The sequence below is a fragment of the Alosa pseudoharengus genome, unplaced genomic scaffold (assembly GCF_046254945.1).
Source record: "Alosa pseudoharengus isolate Yale_2024_CS ecotype anadromous, Long Island Sound unplaced genomic scaffold, YU_APseudo_1.1 YU_APseudo_1.1_scf_7, whole genome shotgun sequence".
NCBI classification, from domain to species: Eukaryota; Metazoa; Chordata; class Actinopteri; order Clupeiformes; family Clupeidae; genus Alosa; species Alosa pseudoharengus.
In genome coordinates, this window is record NW_027468859.1 from 22,482,347 (window position 1) to 22,500,114 (window position 17,768).

Sequence of the window (17,768 nt, forward strand, 5' to 3'; positions counted from 1 at the left end):
TGAACACTCAAATGCAGAGACCAAATTCCTTGTGTACGGAAGTATACTTGGCCTAGAAACCTGATTTACATTACATAAAAGGACAACAAAGTCCCTTTTGCATCAAAACAGGGGTCCCCGGTTTCCCCAAAAGCCTCATCATTCTTCAGATCACTCCAACAAACAAAGTGCAATTTAAAGAACCCCTCATCTTCACTTAAAGATGACCACCACATACTTTTTGTGGCATTTGTGAGCAATAGGTGACTGACAGCCTGGGGACCATCCTGGGAGTGGCCCAATACCGGCCCCCCTCACTAATAAGCGTTTCATTAACTGATGAAACGAATGATTGATGTAGTGAGGGATGGGGATCTGGGAACAACCCTCTGACAGGCCATTAGGGAGGCCAATGAGGTCGGCCACACCCACCAGTGACTGGGGGGACCAGATAAGGGCTCATAAAGGAAGGTGTGTGTGTATGGGAGTGTGCATGTGTGTATTTGTGTGTGTGTGTGAGATACAGAGATAGCGTGTGTGTGTGTGTGTGTGTGTGTGTGTGTGTGTGTGTTTGTGAGAGGGAGTTCAACCTACCATGTCCGAGTCTTGGAAGTGGATGTAGTACTTCTTCATTGCCTCCCGGAAGGTGGCGGGTTCCACCTCGGGGTCGTTGGGACTCCGTTCCTCACAACGGTTGTCGCCCTCCTTGCCCCTCTCCGTCTCCGCCTCGACACCGAAGCGCACCATCTCACCCCTGTACACCGGCTGAGGGGAAGAAGAGAGCGTGGGAGAGATCACATATGAGCACGATGATTAGTCAACGCAACGTATACAACCCAATCAGTGTTGTCCCTCTCATTAAGGTTTAATGCACCAAGGGACTACGTCAACTGTCTAAAGGAAACAATGAAGCATGTGTATCTCCATCTTCGGTTTATTTAAGGTTCAGGGACAGTGATACTGTACAACACCACACTGTCCCTAGGTTAGCATGTGGCTGTATATTTCATTGAACCTTGACAGACATTATTTGATTTATGTCCCGATGCACTTTTAAATCGGGCCAAATACCATCCAACCGGTTACGAATACGACGACTACAAGATGTTCCAGTTCTCGGCCGATCAGGTTGGATTTCTGGCATGTCAGCCATCTTGATCAGACTCACTTGCAGTGTGAGGAACTTAGAAAGTGCAGTGTGAGCACAGCAGTCGTGACCGAGTGAAGCACGTAGAGTGAATTACCACATCATATGCACACTGCACATTCCAGCTTTAATAGTCGGTATGATAACCAGATGAGAATGAAGTAGCAACAGAAGTGTACGTGTCTTAGTTAGATGCAGTCTGGATACTTCAGAATGATTGCATTTAGAATATTAGAACAACTTTACATGTAAATGTAGGGTATGAATGTGTTACAAAATTCAATGGAGGAACACTGTTGCCATAATTCTACTCATTAAAGGAACCATATGTAAGATTGTGGCCAAAACTGGTACTGCAATCACTTTCAAATTACTGTAGAGCAGCGGTTCCCAAACTTTTCCCCCCGCGTACCACCGCCTACATTCCGACTCGGCTCGCGTACCCCCACCATCCGACACATAAACACATAAAAACGTAACGCATTCTATAACCCCCCACCCCACCCCCGCGTTGACAATATTTGTCCGTTTCCCGGTTTTAGGTGCGTGCATTTGGTCAGTTAAAAAGTTATGAAAATTAGACTGCATAGTAGCCTAACTACATCCACATACAATATCTTATAATAGGCCTACAACAATGCATGACAAGGATGTATTCGTTTGGACAACATTAGGCTATACAGCCTAGAAAGGCTAAACTTAGGCTACCTTTAGTTTGTTAAATGTAAAGCCTAGCTTAATGTTACCTTTCTTGCCCATTTGAAATAACTAGCTTTGCTCCTTCCCTCCTTTCTGTTTTTGTTGTTTTCAAAAACCTGTTATATCCGCGAAACCTTCCCCCCACGGACCACGCACCATCCAACGCATTCAAAAGTAACGCATTCTGTTAGCTATTCCAGGCGTCTTAATAAGCTGCCCTTTTTTTGATGAACACATACAGAGTTTATAAATGATATCCTTTAATTTCATGTTTCCATATCATTATGACCTGATTCGAAATTATGTATTTATTCATGAATTAATTACAAAAGATTAAAAATTTTCATTTTATGTCCGCCATAGCCCTTTTCATCTCGCGTACCCCCTAGAAGCAGCTCGCGTACCACCGGGGGTACGCGTACCACAGTTTGGGAATCCCTGCTGTAGAGCGTTGTATACCCTCCCCCTCCCCCCTGACTTGAGGTTGCCAACCCGGAATGCTGAAACATTACTGACTTTGTGATTAGTAGATAGGTGGAGGGTGGCGCATCAGGCCAAAACACAACATGACATGACAAAACACAACATCAACAACAGTTGAGGGCTGCAACTTCACTTTTTAAATGACAATATCCTGGCAGGACTACTGCTATCAGTGATATAAGTATTTGAAATGAACATGATTCTTAATGTCTAGTGACATATCAGGGCCATTTTATGATTAATTGAAATACATTTCTTACATACGGTTCCTTTAATTTGATTTTTGAGTGTCTTGTGTCTCGTATCCATCTACACTGGGCTTGTCTACACTTGTCTGAACACTGTGCAGCCCTTGTGCTACAACAACAAATGGTGGATTCATTGCAAAGATCAGCTGCAGACACTCAAAAAGACAAGACACATCAGACAGAAAAATAGTTCATCTTCTCAACTGGACAAAACCATTTTGGGTGTTCTACGTACAAATCTGCGATCAGAAGTTTTCTTGAGGTTGATGCCGTTCAAGCCCAACTCTGGCACGAGCACCAACACCATCTCGCCGATGCTGTCCGCCGTCACACAGCTGCTCAGCCACTCCGACAGGGACAGAGACTGGAATCCCAGAAAAGGCACAGTTAATACAAAATGAACAGTTTGAAAAGGCACAGTTAATACAAAATGAACAGTTTGAAAAGGTAATACAAAATGAACAGTTTGAAAAGGCACAGTTAATACAAAATAAACAGTTTGAAAAGCAGACACTGCTCATATCATCATACATAAAAAAGGCTGGAATATTATGCTTGGGTTAGTTGGCATAAAATAAAATAAACTTGACTACAACTTTATTTAAATATATAAAATCAACTACACCTCTATTCTGCACAAAAATATGAGATGTGTTCACAAATATTTTTAAAAAGACAATAGATAGTAGCAATGGAGACACATGGGCAGTTCTGAATGGACTGCACAAGATTGTTGAAAGAGCCCAGACAGCACAAAAGCAAAGAGAGAACACATAAATACTGTATCTAAACAATCTGTACTTCATAGATTGACTGATTAGTTAAATTCAGAACTTTGAAAGAACACTTGCAGAACCCAGCATTTCACCTAAAATGTTATCAAGGATAAAGCACTACACAACTAGAAATATTATGTCCATTGTGGGCATTAAACCTTACCCAAAGGGTGGCTTTCCTTGGGAGCAGGAATAAGTGCCTGACATCAGTAAACCCTGAGTCAATATAATGGACCCCTTGCTGCATGTGCCTGCATTAAGAAAACGAAATAGGCTGTAAACAAATGCAAACCACACTTTTATAAAAGAAAAACAAGTTGACCTCTTGTTGACATTAATCATGGCAAAATTGTTGAGGAGACACGACAGAGTTTAATATATAAATTATAATACATGTAAATTGTCAACACATGTTTAACCACTTTCCTCTAAAAACAATATGAGGTGAGCTACTTTATTTTGAGTAGAGGAAAGACATGACAGAAAAGACATATGAGAGATGAGAAGAGATATATAGAGATGATGTAAGGCGCTGTGACAGAGGAGTGGTTGGCGAGTAGAGGACTCACGTGGCGTAGGAACATTCCTGAGACATGAGAGCGCCGGACCAATGCAGTGGCCACACGACCTCCGTGGCTAGGTAGCGCTTGAAGGCACAGAGGGGCGTGTGGGTTTTCTGCAGGTCCCACATCTTGGTCATGCGGTCATCCCCAGCCGTCACTATGTGGTCACTACAGAGGGGAGAGAGCAGAGATGGGGGTCATGTGATGCAACACACACACACACACACACACACACACACACACACACACACACACACACACACACACACACACACACACACACACACACACACACACAGACACACACACACACACACACACACTCCAAGGCTAAAGTGTCCCAGAGGCAAACAGCAAGTTGTTTTTCAGGCCAGTGCAGCCAGAGAAAACACAGTATTCATACAGAAAAGCTGTTAGAGCACAATGTTACCAATCAAGGATGCACCGATGTGCAGCAGTCATTTAGCATCATTGGCTATTGGCCAGTTGTTTAAATCCAACTGATGCTTAGCTCCCATTATGCTAGCATACAAACTGTCAGCCCTGATACGTCAGCCTTTAATGCCTCCACAAACCACTCTAAACATGGGCAGCAAGCATTATTTGCCAGGTGGTCCTACCTCAGCATTTGGTAAAAGCATAAAACAAAACTGCCACGTTAGATTCTGCTTGATCATCATGGAGAGGCACTGCTACAGGAAAACCTTTATGATGACAAATTTGAGTCATTTGTTGAACCAGAAAGTATATATAATAAAAAAAAGCTTAACATGCCTAGTTTAAAAGTTGAGATCAGATTAATGATTTTAGAAGACATTTTCCAATGCATTCACACATTGGCACTGGCCAATAATATATTCATGTTAGTATATTTATATTAGCTACATACAAGTTCAGCACCGACAAAGTGCAAAGATGATGCAATGTAACATACATGATGCAGCATGTAAAAACCAGACCTCTGAGGTCTCTTGTCCGAAAGAACTACAGGCTACTTTTTACGTACATTATAGTCCACACTCCTGGGGAGGCAGGGCTCTGAGTGGGGTGTGGGGACTCCTGGGAAGGCAGGGCTCTGAGTGGGGTGTGGGGACTCCTGGGGAGGCAGGGCTCTGAGTGGGGTGTGGGGACTCCTGGGGAGGCAGGGCTCTGAGTGGGGTGTGGGGACTCCTGGGGATGCAGGGCTCTGAGTGGGGTGTGGGGGGAGTGGGGAGGCAGGGCTCTGAGTGGGGTGTGGGGACTCCTGGGGAGGCAGGGCTCTGAGTGGGGTGTGGGGGGAGTGGGGAGGCAGGGCTCTGAGTGGGGTGTGGGGGGAGTGGGGAGGCAGGGCTCTGAGTGGGGTGTGGGGGGAGTGGGGAGGCAGGGCTCTGAGTGGGGTGTGGGGGGAGTGGGGAGGCAAGGCTCTGTGTGGCGCGAGCGCTCGTGATTACTTTTTGCCGCTCTGTTACTCTGCAGATAGACTGCGCTCTCTGTGAGGAGCCCTCTGTAGCCTTCACTAGCGGTGTAAATGATGAGTTCATTACCACGTGCAGCACGCGGGCTCCCCATAAATATGACTTTGGTTGGGGAGGGAGATGGGTGCTGAACGTACAGCACAGCTGCAGAGAGGAACAGGTGAGCATACCTGTGAGGGCTGAATACATTTAATCATAGCATATGACATACAGTAGCATATGTGTCAGGTGAAGGCATACTGACAGCAAGGGTAGCGACAAAAATGACACGCTTCAGGGGAAACGGTTACAGTTTAAATCGAAAATGTCCTGAGTAAGCATGGGGCAGTCGTGGCCTACTGGTTAGCGCTTCGGACTTGTCACCGGAGGGTTGCCGGTTCGAACCCCGACCAGTAGGCATTGCTGAAGTGACCTTGAGCAAGGCACCTAACCCCTCACTGCTCCCCGAACGCCGCTGTTGTTGCAGGCAGCTCACTGCGCCAGGATTAGTGTGTGCTTCACCTCATGGTGTGTTCACTATGCTTCACTAATCCACGGATTGGGATAAATGCAGAGACCAAATTTCCATCACGGGAAAAGAGTATATACATATACTTATACTTACTTATACTGAAAAGCAATCTGCATTAACACTACTCCTATTTGTAAGATTTATTGTTTTTCTTTTTTTTTTTTAAAAAGGTTCCCCCTCCAGCACCTGGTACCCTATGCACAGTGTGTGGTAGCTGACATTTATTTATAATCAGTTACACAGAGAGATTAGATCATTTATTTCAAATTGATATGAACACTATTTGTGCTACCAGAAGCTAAAAGTTTGTGATGAATAACTGATTAATAACGCACCCACAGCATTATCTGAATGCCCCTGTTGAGAAACCCTATTTCAGTATGGTTATATCTGCACCAAAGTCATCGGTCCATTACAAAGGAATTCTCACATTGAGAGACTATTCACTGTTAACAGCAAGTATCAACAGCTTATAAACAAAACTAAATCAGAATAAAACAGAACAAAGTATGCCTCTTCCCAATACTGCAAACCCTGTGGATAAAGGATTCTGCTTTCATGTGTGCCTGTAGTGTAAAGGTAGTGTCTGTGTTCCTGCCATGGGGATGTGAGCAGCAGAGAGTTCAGATGTCATGTGCAGAAGGCGAGAGCTGCGACTGATGCTATGTGCTCTTGCCCCAGGCGGGCACATGCCCTTGCCCTGGCATCTGGACTGGGTGAGGCGGGGGAGAAACGAGGGGGTGAGGGCTGAGCAGCAGACAGCTGAGTCCCCCCCCCCCCCCCCCCCCCCACACACACACACACACACAACAGCCCCTAGACTGCAGCCGCTGTGTGTGTGTACACACAACTCGACATGACTGCATGCTCCATTCTCTCTTACACAACGCCTGCGTCTTCACCTCCTCCTCCTCCTCCTCCTCCGTCTGCCATCTGCTGGGGCCAACTCACCCTTACCCTCCTCCTCAAGTCTGTTGCTTGTGTGTGTGTGTGTGTGTGTGTGTGTGTGTGTGTGTGTGTTTCTCCTTTTCTCTCTCTCTCACACACCCACATAGCTATAATGTATGCAGCCAGTATGTATGTGCGGCTGTGAGTGTGTGTGCGAGTGAGTGTGCGAGTGAGTGAGTGAGTGAGTGTGTGTATGTGAGTGATTACACACCCCATCTGCCAAATAGCCCACACACACGCACACACACTTCATAGAGTATGAAGATGTGTATGCACTCATGTGTGTATGTACACGCATGTCTATATGTATGCATGAGTGCAACTAAGTGTCTATCACACTCTCATTGACATCCCAGTAGCATTTTGTTCTTGGAGATGTGGGAGCTCTGCAGGTTAGTTAGTCAGTCTCTCTCTCTCTCTCTCTCTCTCTCTTCCCCCCCCCCCCCCCCCCCCACTGAGATAGACTGTCATCTACCTAAACGAGCTTTTATGACACGGCCCACTGAAGCATCCCACAGCCCAGCAAAACTAATGCAGCACGCTCCACACATAAGGTCACTGCTGCCCAGGCTGGCTATGGCTATCTGTGGTGAGAAATAAACACTTTACTGTACAATAGTAGAAACTTAACTTAAAGAACTTAAATCCTTAATATGTCATACAATTTTAATTTTGCTAAAATGTATTTTATTAAACTGGTATAAAAAAAGTATGATTCAGGAACCAAGGAACCAGTATCTAAGTCCAAAGGTGCGTTCAAATTCGGCAAACATTAGCAAACGTTTGTGGCGAACAGTTAAATTTGAACGATTTGGTGTTAACATTCCATTGTAACAGTAACTGCATTGTTGCCTTCGTCAAACTCACATCCAGCTCCACTGTATGTTCGCGAAGAACTACCTCCTCAGACTGTTTGCAAACGTTCGACGAAAACTCAAGGCAAACAGAAAACTGTTCACCAACGTTCGCCTATGTTTGTGAATTTGAACGCTATGTTTGTGAATTTGTTCATCCTTCTCTAGCCATTGCAGCTAATAGGCCTAGTACTTATTACCCAACTTCTGTCCAGCTAAGCAGAAGAGTCTCACAGATTCCTTCCCTGGACACCAGTACACTGTAGGAAATACCCAAGCGGAAGCCAATACCCCTTTGAACTCAGAACTCAGTGCCTTGACCTAACGCATGTCTCAAGTGGCTACACAAGAATTCTATCCAGCTACAGTAACTTTAGGTTACCAGCCTTAAGCATTAGACTACAGGGCTACATATTTGACTATCAATATTGGCCCTGTGTGTGAGTGTGTATATACTTTCTATATGTGTGTACGCATGTGTGTGTCTGTGTGTGAGTGTGTATTTGCATCTGTGGCGAGGTCATGCTTAAGAGGCTAATGCTCATAACTGACCAGCAGGACGCATCTGATGGAAGACAACAGGGATGACACTGTGGATCGTCAAGGTACACTAATCCTGCAAGGCTTTGTAATTCGCCTTGGCTCCTCTAAGGACGGCACAGTGAGTCATGTGGCAGTAGAATTCAATTCCCACCGCGGTGATGAAATGTGCTCTTTCAGAGCAAGAAGTCACTGAGTGAAAGCATCTGCCTCTGGCTAATGGGGTTTAATGTACTGAGAATCTTTTGCACAAGGATCCATGAAATCTCTTCAGGCAAAAAGGTAATACAAACAAACAAACAAACAAATGCACAGACGGACGGACGGAAGCACACACACACACACACACACACACACACATACACACACACACACACACACACAATAAGAAAATAAATGGCAATGCCTCAGTGGCATTGTTTGAGACATCCTGATTTAATAAACATAATAAACAATGTACAGCTTCAGAACTTATTTTGGGCCCTCTGTATAACTTGTTAAAAATGTGCGGACACACACACACACACAATCGGTCAGTCAGGGTTCCATTACCAAGCCAAACCCACTGCTGCTTTGGATAAAAACGTCTTGTCGCTCGCTAAATACCTAGCTCACTTTGGGGCAATGAAGAGAACAGATTTCTGAAAAGCCAGTGTCTCTGGGACAGGTGTATTTAGCTGTGTGTGAGCATGTGTGTGTGTGTGTGTGTGTGTGTGTGTGCGCATGTGTGAGAGAGAGTGTGTGTGTGTGTGTGTGTGTGTGTGTGTGTGTGTGAGAATGTGTGTGTATGTGTGTGTGTGTGTGTGTGTGTGTGTGTGTGTATTGAGGGGTGAGAATGTGTGTGTGTGTGTGTGTGTGTGTGTGTGTGTGTGTGTGTGTGTGTGTGTGTGTGTGTGTGTGTGTGTGTGTGTGTGTGTGTGTGTGTGTGTGTGTGTGTGTGTGTGTGTGTGTGTGTGTATTGAGGGGTGAGCATGTGTGTGTGTGTGTGTGTGTGTGTGTGTGTGTGTGTGTGTGTGTGTGTGTGTGTGTGTGTGTGTGTGTGTGTGTGTGTGTGTGTGTGTGTGTGTGTGTGTGTATTGAGGGGTGAGTATGTATTTAGCTGTGCGTTCTCACCCTGAGGCTCTGCACCAGCTGACTGACCGGATCAGGTCATCATGCGCCAGGAAGCTGTGGAACGGGTAGATGGCGGGAGACCTGCTCGGCGCCCGAACCCGGAGAAGAGAGGACTTAGTGGTCAGATCCCACAGGGCCACCATACCTGCCGGGGAGACAGACAACACACCTGCGTCAGACACAGATAAACTACACCTGGCTCTCTCCCTGTAGAGCAGTTTCAATGCATAACTATGGGATTGTTTCCCTGACATGGAAGCCTCATCCTAAACTAAAAGAGGACTTCAATGTAGATCTCCATTAAAGAAAAGTTTTTCGTCTAGGACTAGGCTTAATCTATTATGTTCAGTAAACGGTCACCTGATATTTAAAAAACAAAAATCAAAACTATACATAAAATCTGATGGTTTATTGTTATGTCTGAGAGAACTGAAGTGGAGCATATAGATAGATGGTAACTAGGAAATCATCTACAGTAAATATATAAAACATCTGATCATAACGCCACAATTCCAACCTTACATACCTATCTATATAAAAGCGGATACAGTATAAGCTCATCCATGACTAGTGGCTATAGGTGAAACCTCAGTGGAAAAGGGAAAAGGGGAGTATGATTAGGTACCATTGTAGAAACCAGCTGCCACCAGGTTGTGTGGTTTCACTGGCATCCAGTCTATGGTGAAGCACTGCCCACTCTCGCCCCTATGCTCCACACTGCTCGAGCCCAAACACAGCGTCAGCACTGGCTGCACCTGCAAACAAGGAGCCCAAACCCAGACACAGCAATGAGCCACACGTGGCGTCTACTCTAAACAACACAGTTTAAGCAACAGCAATTTCATTTGAACAATCCTGACATAGGAAAACAACTATGGGATGGATGGTAACCCAAAAGGTAAGAAAAAGGCTACATTACAAAGAAAGGTTTACAATACACACAGAGTGCGGTTAAATCTGTCTGAGACCTTGGGCACACATATTGCAGCAGCAGCAGCACCTGCTGTGTAATGTAGCAGTTAGCCGTTAGCGTAACAGTGCCTGAAAATGTCTGAAACCAACTGATGTTGTGGCTCCTTGCGGTCAGCTCTGCCCATGGCCGTAGCACTCAGGGCAGGGAGAGGACCGGTTATTGGGTGCTGTGACCTGGAGCCAAAGCCTTATCTAAGGAGGATGAAATGCTGGCGGAGTGAAGTGGAGAGAATGGTTATTGACCTACCCGGCATATCAGAGGCTCTTGGCTGGCTTCACCTATTGGAAAAGACATAAATAGTGTTTATCAGCTGTGCATACTTATCGATAAGGGAGACGATAATTCATTAGTAGACTACACGTTTATTATAAGGGACAATTAAAGGAATTATCCGGAGTAAAATGCACTTTAGATCAATTTACGGATGATTGGGAGTACATACGTTGAGTTGACATCCAAATCATGTCATTCGGATGTGTTTTGAAAAAGTTCGATGTTACCGTTTTTAGTCAAAGCTCGTTAGCGTGGAAGTGAGAAGGGCATTCGGATGTGTTTTGAGAAAGTTCGATGTTACCGTTTTTAGTCAAAACTCGTTAGCGTGGAAGTGAGAAGGGCATATTATTTCGCCGCTACAAAACGCTATTTTTATACCTCTTCTACAGTTCCACAAGGTTAGTGTTCATGGAATATGTACTTATAAATGTGCATTTTAAGCCTTAAAGTAACTTTGGACTGTAATTAGACCATCTTTTCACTTGCTAAGTTGAGTAAGCTAAGTTAGTTTTAATTGACGTGAATGAACGAATACTTCCACACCGGTGATTTCAAAGTAGCAAGAGGGGCTTTGATTTCGGTAGGTTGATGTGTAGGCCTATATTTTAACTTGCTGCAGCCTAAAATTAGAGGAGTGTTGATGCTGCAGTTCAGCACGTGCATGTGTGTTTGTGCGTCTTGGCATACATGCTGGACGTGACATTGGGGGTGTGGCTGCATCGTCGATTATACTTTTAAGTTCGAAGTTCGAGATTGAGATGTAATTTCGATCGATTTCGAAATAAAATCGAAATCGTGACACCCTTACTCAATGGATATTAACAAGTTGAAGGGCTAAATAAAATATACCAAAGAAATGTAACCCTTTAAGAAAACAAAAACTAAACACAAAATCTCAACATCAACTACACAACAGCAGAGTTGCATAAGTAAACTGTTCAGTTGTTCAGGGGAAAATAGTTTCTGTTCAGTCATATCTCTAGTCCTCCATTCACAAATTCCTGCAAGTCAAAGGGCCATCCTTTACTACAGACCCCTCCTGCTGGTCCATCCATGCCCACTGTGATTGACAGCCACTGGGGAGAATGCTGTCAGGTACTAAGCAGAAATTCATGGCTTCAAACGCTAACAACTGCGTAGCGATGCATCTTTTTTGTCATTTCAATTATAGATCCTTGTCTGATGGAAACGAGCTAGTAAATGATCTCCACTGAGCGAGAAGAAGCCTCGGAGTCCTCCCCCCAACCTCCCCCTCATGGGGGACTCTCAAAAAGCTATTTAGAATTATCTGTGCCAAACACAGTGTGCTTGTGTGTGTGTGTGTGTGTGTGTGTGTGTTGCCTATAACCATTTCACTGCTAGTCCTGACAGTCGAGTGCAGAGGGAAACCTTGCAGGAAAGAGCGTCCCCCCCCCCCCCTTGTCTCGGACGTGAGCGTGCAGCTTGGTACAAAGGGAGTCATTGTTATTCGAAAGCATGCTTGTTTAGGTGGAGGGTGCTCTGGCTCTGCAGGCTACATTACACTGTACAGTTTGTGAAATGAAAGAAGGCAGCCGCATCTTGCTCTCTAGCATCACCACCAAGACACACACACCAGTGTTTACCATACATTTGACTTATTTGTGGCGGCCTACCACAATATCAACATTGACCACCACACAATGATTTTCCAGGTTGTACTAAATTGTGCTTAAATCTGGTTAGCATCATAACCACGCTGTGCTAATTTGTTGAAAACTGTTGCATTCAAGTTAATTCTGCAAACCAACCACCACAAATGGAATTCAATTCTGTGGGAAACACTGCACACACACAGTAAACACACACACACACACACACACACACACACACACACACACACACACACACACACACACACACACACACACACACACACACACACACACACACACACACACACACACACACACACACACACACACACACACACACACACAAAAACAGTAAAATTCATGCACCCCCACTGAAAAAGCACACAATATGAAAATCCAAACAGAAAGAAATCATACACATGTATGTGCAAACACACATTACACACAGACACAGACAAAGACACACACAGGTGCCGTCTGTGGGTAGGGGGTTTGAGGTACAGTGTGTGTGTGTGTGTGTGTGTGTGTGTGTGTGTGTGTGTGTGTGTGTGTGAGAGAGAGAGATAGAGAGTGTGTGTGTGAGAGGGGTGTCCTGTCCAGCTCTCTGATGGAGGTCACCTCCCCAGAGGCCAGTGTTGGCAGCAGTAGAGCGGGTCACTGAGCCTATGGGTCCTGAAAACTCACAGACATAAGCACACACACACACTTTTACACCCACATGTACGCGCACACACGCGCACACACACACACACACACACACACACCTAACGCTCCCAATCATTGCAACCTTTCCACTGTTTCACCATGGAAGTGTTTAAGGCTAAATGTAATGCTTAGATCAACCCAGCAACACTGCAGAACACTCAGTCTGTCACATCAACATGGCAACAACGGGATTCAAAAAGGTTAATGGGATCCCAAAGCAAACCATGGATGAAAAAAGAAAATGCACAGGCACATGCAATGCACCATGCACAGGCATTCTCTTCCTGATATCACTTAAGACACAATTTTCATTAAAAGGTCAGAAGTATGGTTTTGTTAATATAAAAAAACTTTCTGATATTTGATATTATTACTATTAATAAAAATGGTTGCACAAACACCCTTAAGTTTTCTCCTTAAGGGTTCCTTAACATTTTCCCTTAGTATTTAAGGGTTTGTCCTTATCTTGTAAGAAATCCCTTAAACTGTTGCACAAAAGACCTTAGTAGTCTAACTAAGGGGAAAACCCTAAGGGACATCTGACTCTACCTTAACCATATTATTAACTGAATTGATGCTGGTAAATGAAGTTTATTAACAACTTTTGACCATTCAAAATAAAACCTCTCTGTTAATATGCTTCCTCTGTCAAATAGATAGGCCTATCAGAAACATGCCGTATTGTTATTGTTTGGTTTACGTAGGCTAACGTTAACAATTCATATGGATGTCTTGTTAGCCTATGAGCTTCGGTTCGGTTCGCTAGGCAAAACGTTGGTGCACTGATGACAGTCAGGATCATTTCTAACTTGCCAACTAGTATTGTTCAGTTCATGTATATAACATGTTTTACTTGCTACCTGGATAATTTCCGCTAATATTATTAAGGTATGATGAATGATAAGATATAAGCACTGTGTTCGGTCGGCATCGCGGCAAAGGCAGTTAGCTAGGCTACGTGGAAACTATAGAATTTTTATGCTGGAAAATCCCTTTCAGTGCAGTAAATCCCTTGACGTTTCTCCTTAACTAAGGAAACATTTTAAGGTATTCTGTGCAACACCCTTAAGTAAATCCCTTACCTGAGGAGAAATTAAGTCTTAAGTGTCATACTTAAGGGAAAAAACTTAAGGTGCTTTGTGCAACCGGCCACTGGCATAGACAGTAAAAGGGGCTCTGGCTCTGGTTTATTATGAGAGATTCTATCAGTGGATTTAAATCATTACAAGTGGAGTTCTAGAACTCTGTTGACATCACCTGTTGGAATCTTACGAATATTCTTACTGTGCAAAGTAGAATACTGAGGTAGAACACTCAATCAGTTTGACCTGGCTACAACAGAGATAACACTGAGAGAGACCTTTCTGCTGGCAATTTGACACAATTCATCAATTCACCTGTTTCAATAATTACTTGCTATTGTTAATCCTGTGTTTCATCAACTACTACTGCTAAAGGACAAAGGAGAAGTCTATTTTTGAGACCTTTAGCCCAAGTTGAGGCCGATTTCAGTTGCTGAAGATGGAGGTGAGTGGAGATCATGGCTGCTTTATGCAAGCCATGAGAGTCTGCTTAGCCACCATTCGAGACCGGATCAGACAAAGGAGAACAAGACAGAGGACCAAAAATTATAGGATCTGTCAAAACTTGGCCGTGGCCAAGACTGATTCGGAGAAAGGGAGAAAAGGGAAGAAGTCACTGGATTCTGGGCTGAACACCAGGGCGTATAAGCCAAACCACGCGGCTAAAGTTGCACCCGCTAACGTGGACACCACTCAGGGAAGGAGGCAGCAGGAAGATGGAGCTCCTGGAAAACTCCAGGACAGAATGAAAGCTTCTCTGCAGGCTTTTGAGGAGCGGCGCAAGCCATACTGGCAGGGTTGGGTAGTAACGGATTACATGTAATCTGGATTACGTAATCAGATTACAAAAATCAAGTAACTATAATCAGCCCAGATTACAATAAAAAATTGTGTAATCAGATTACAGTTACATTGTTGGGGATTACCTGATTACATTTTATCATGCAAGCAATGCAACTTTTTAATGATAGCCTAGTTATCTTTTAATTCGACAAGCTTCGGGCTTGCTGGTTCGATCCCCGACCAGTAGAAAAAATGTGGGCGGGGGAAGTGGTTGAGCACTGCTCTCCCATGCCCACATCCACGGCTGTGGCCCTTGAGTAAGGCACCTAACCCCTCATTGATCCCCGAGCGCCGTTGTAGCAGACAGCTCACTGCTCTGGGTTGGTGTGTGCTTCACTAATTCGTGGATTGGAAGACCAAATTTCCCTCAAGGGATCAAGAGTATCTATACTTACTAACTTATTTACTATTGGGGCAGGTCTCTCGGCACATTGCCTGATCTTTTCCTCCTAATCTTAATGTAGCCTCTTGTTTTAGTGTCACCGTTTACTTTGAGAAAGTCACCAGGTCCCCCTGGTTGAAAAACACCCCAAAGGAATAATTTTCTCACCCCCACAATTGAAATGGACATGGTGTCATTCAATCTCAGGCCATGTCCCTGGGTCAAAAAATGACTTGTGATGAGTTGTGCATGTTTGGAGAATAGTGATCCATGATCACATCCATGATGACTAAGTGATCAATTTTGGGATGGGGGAAATTTCAACCACCAAAATACCACCCCCAAAGTGGAGAATAGCTATAGAAATGTATTAGTTTTGGGTGTTTTTCAGACAATGGGACCTGGTGACAAGGGCTACATTAAGATTTTTAGAGGAAAAGATCAGCTAATTCACACAGGAATGCTTTACTCAGAGCAAAGAGATTTCTTAGATGTAATGAAATAATAAACAGAAAAACTGAATGATAATTCTTTCATCAATTCAGTGGTGGTGTCTTTTACTTAAGGGACATATTTATTGAAGTAATCTAAAAGTAATCCTAAAGTAATCAGATTACGTTACATGTTTTTGGTAATCCTGATTACATTACTGATTACAAAAATTGCCATGTAATTTGTAGTCAGTAATGGATTACATTTCAAAGTAATCTGACCCAACCCTGCATACTGGGTGCTCCAGAGAGAAAAAAACATGGATGATATAAACAGGGAGGCCTCTCAGGCCAGAGGGGATCTCCAGCCTGGAGAACCAGCTACTGAGAAGGTGAACATGGAGGACACTGTGGCTGGAGAGGATCTTCAGCCTGATGAACCAGCAAGTAAGACTGCAAATCACAGACCTAACACTGATAATTCATGCCCATAGTTAACAGTATATACTGTAGTCTATGATATTCCCATAAAAAGACAAGTCATACCCACAGTTACTTTTTTTAAAACCTTTTCTAACAGGCTGGGTTGTGGCTAATGGCGAGATGTGGCAGAAAATGGCCCAAGATGGTCCTGTTGTCTGCAACATTCCTGTCATGAACTGTAAGTAAAGGTTTTTAAGTATTTTGAGTAAATTCGTAGCGACAATTTTAAGTTGCTATAATTTATAGGGCCAGTTTTCCATACACAGATTAAGCCTAAACCTATTTTAAATAGATTTCTTCATTGCAATGGACTATGCTCATTCCGTCTCGTCTTTGATCGTACAGCACTTTAATAAACTGCTGCTTTTAAATGAGATTTACAAATAAATTGAAATCAACAGTGACATAGACAAAAATGGCTAAATGTTGAATGGTGTTTCCTGTTTGACTTGAGTATTTTATTGTTATTTTCACAGCTGACCCATGCTCCCGTTACCCTGCCCCAGTCGAAGGGTCCCTTGACACCCAAGCTGGAGAGGATGCTCAGCCTGATGAACCAGCAAGTAAGACCGCAAATAGCATAGACTTCAACCTGCTAATTGATGCCCAGATGACTGTATGGGAATAGAGTAGACAGAAAACTGCTAATTCATGCCCACTGTTAACCTTTTCCAAACCCTTTCTAACAGGCTGGGTCGTGACTAATGCCCAGATGTGGCAGAAAATGGCCCAAGATGGCCCCGTCGTCTGCACAATGCCCATCATGAACTGTAAGTTACAGTTCATTTGTAGTGACAATTTACAGGGAGTAAGCTTAGTCCTAGCCGAAATACCTATTTTCACTGGAGATCTTCATTGTATAGGAATAGCTGCTATTTCATGCCCAGAGTTAATATTTTTCAAACCTTTTCTAACAGGCTGGATTGTGGCTAATGGCCAGATGTGGGAGAACCTGGCCCAAAAAGACGGTCCTGTTGTCTGAAGAATGCCCCTCATGTACTGTAAGTTAAAGGTCTTAGTTATTTTGAGTACCGTACATTTACAGTAACAAACTATAGTTCATAGGGCCAGTTAGCTTAATCCTAACTAAATGTCAATTTTCAATGGAGATCTTCATTGTATAGGTCTATGTTCAATCCATCTTGCTTTTGATTGTACAGCGCTTTTTTTTAACTGCAACTGTTGTTTTAAAATATGCTTAATTAATAAATTGACATTAGTGACATTGACAAAAATGGTTGAATGTTGCACTGCCTGTCTTGAGTGTGCTATTTTTATTGTCACTATAAATCAACACACTATTCAAGTTGAGGAGAATGCAGTCTATGACTCTGATCATCTAATACGACCTCAAATTCAGTGAGCTGCACCCCTAGCACTGTGTGTGTACTGTGCCCAAAATACTCCAGTGTGCAGACACAGTCCTGGCTCTGGAAATGGGAAACAAAACAAAGTAGTGAACTGAACCATATACTACTCCTGCCCATACAACGACCTCACCAGAATCAGACTGCACCTTAGGGGACATCCTTCTTTTGAACTTGAGTACAAACTAAAGTTAAACAACTCTGAATGTGATCAGCATTGAATTAACATTCTATATCCTGATGGTTTTATCCACAGAGGATCCTGGAAGAAGGCCTTCTATCCTTCTCATATGGGCCTTCT

The 17,768-nt window shown here is 43.7% G+C and overlaps 1 protein-coding gene across 2 annotated transcripts in view; it reads right to left on the reverse strand.

Annotated features, from left to right (window-relative positions):
* gtf3c2 (general transcription factor IIIC, polypeptide 2, beta) overlaps positions 1 to 17,768 on the reverse strand; it is a 39,339-nt gene that overhangs the window by 6,818 nt on the left and 14,753 nt on the right. For both annotated transcript variants that reach the window (XM_076272580.1, XM_076272579.1), the window contains exons 11-17: positions 10,535 to 10,566; positions 9,941 to 10,070; positions 9,316 to 9,460; positions 3,902 to 4,063; positions 3,496 to 3,583; positions 2,792 to 2,920; positions 574 to 744 (exon numbers count right to left, since the gene is read on the reverse strand). In XM_076272580.1, coding sequence (XP_076128695.1) covers positions 574 to 744; positions 2,792 to 2,920; positions 3,496 to 3,583; positions 3,902 to 4,063; positions 9,316 to 9,460; positions 9,941 to 10,070; positions 10,535 to 10,566 — 857 coding nt within the window. The remainder of the gene's footprint in view (positions 1 to 573; positions 745 to 2,791; positions 2,921 to 3,495; positions 3,584 to 3,901; positions 4,064 to 9,315; positions 9,461 to 9,940; positions 10,071 to 10,534; positions 10,567 to 17,768) is intronic.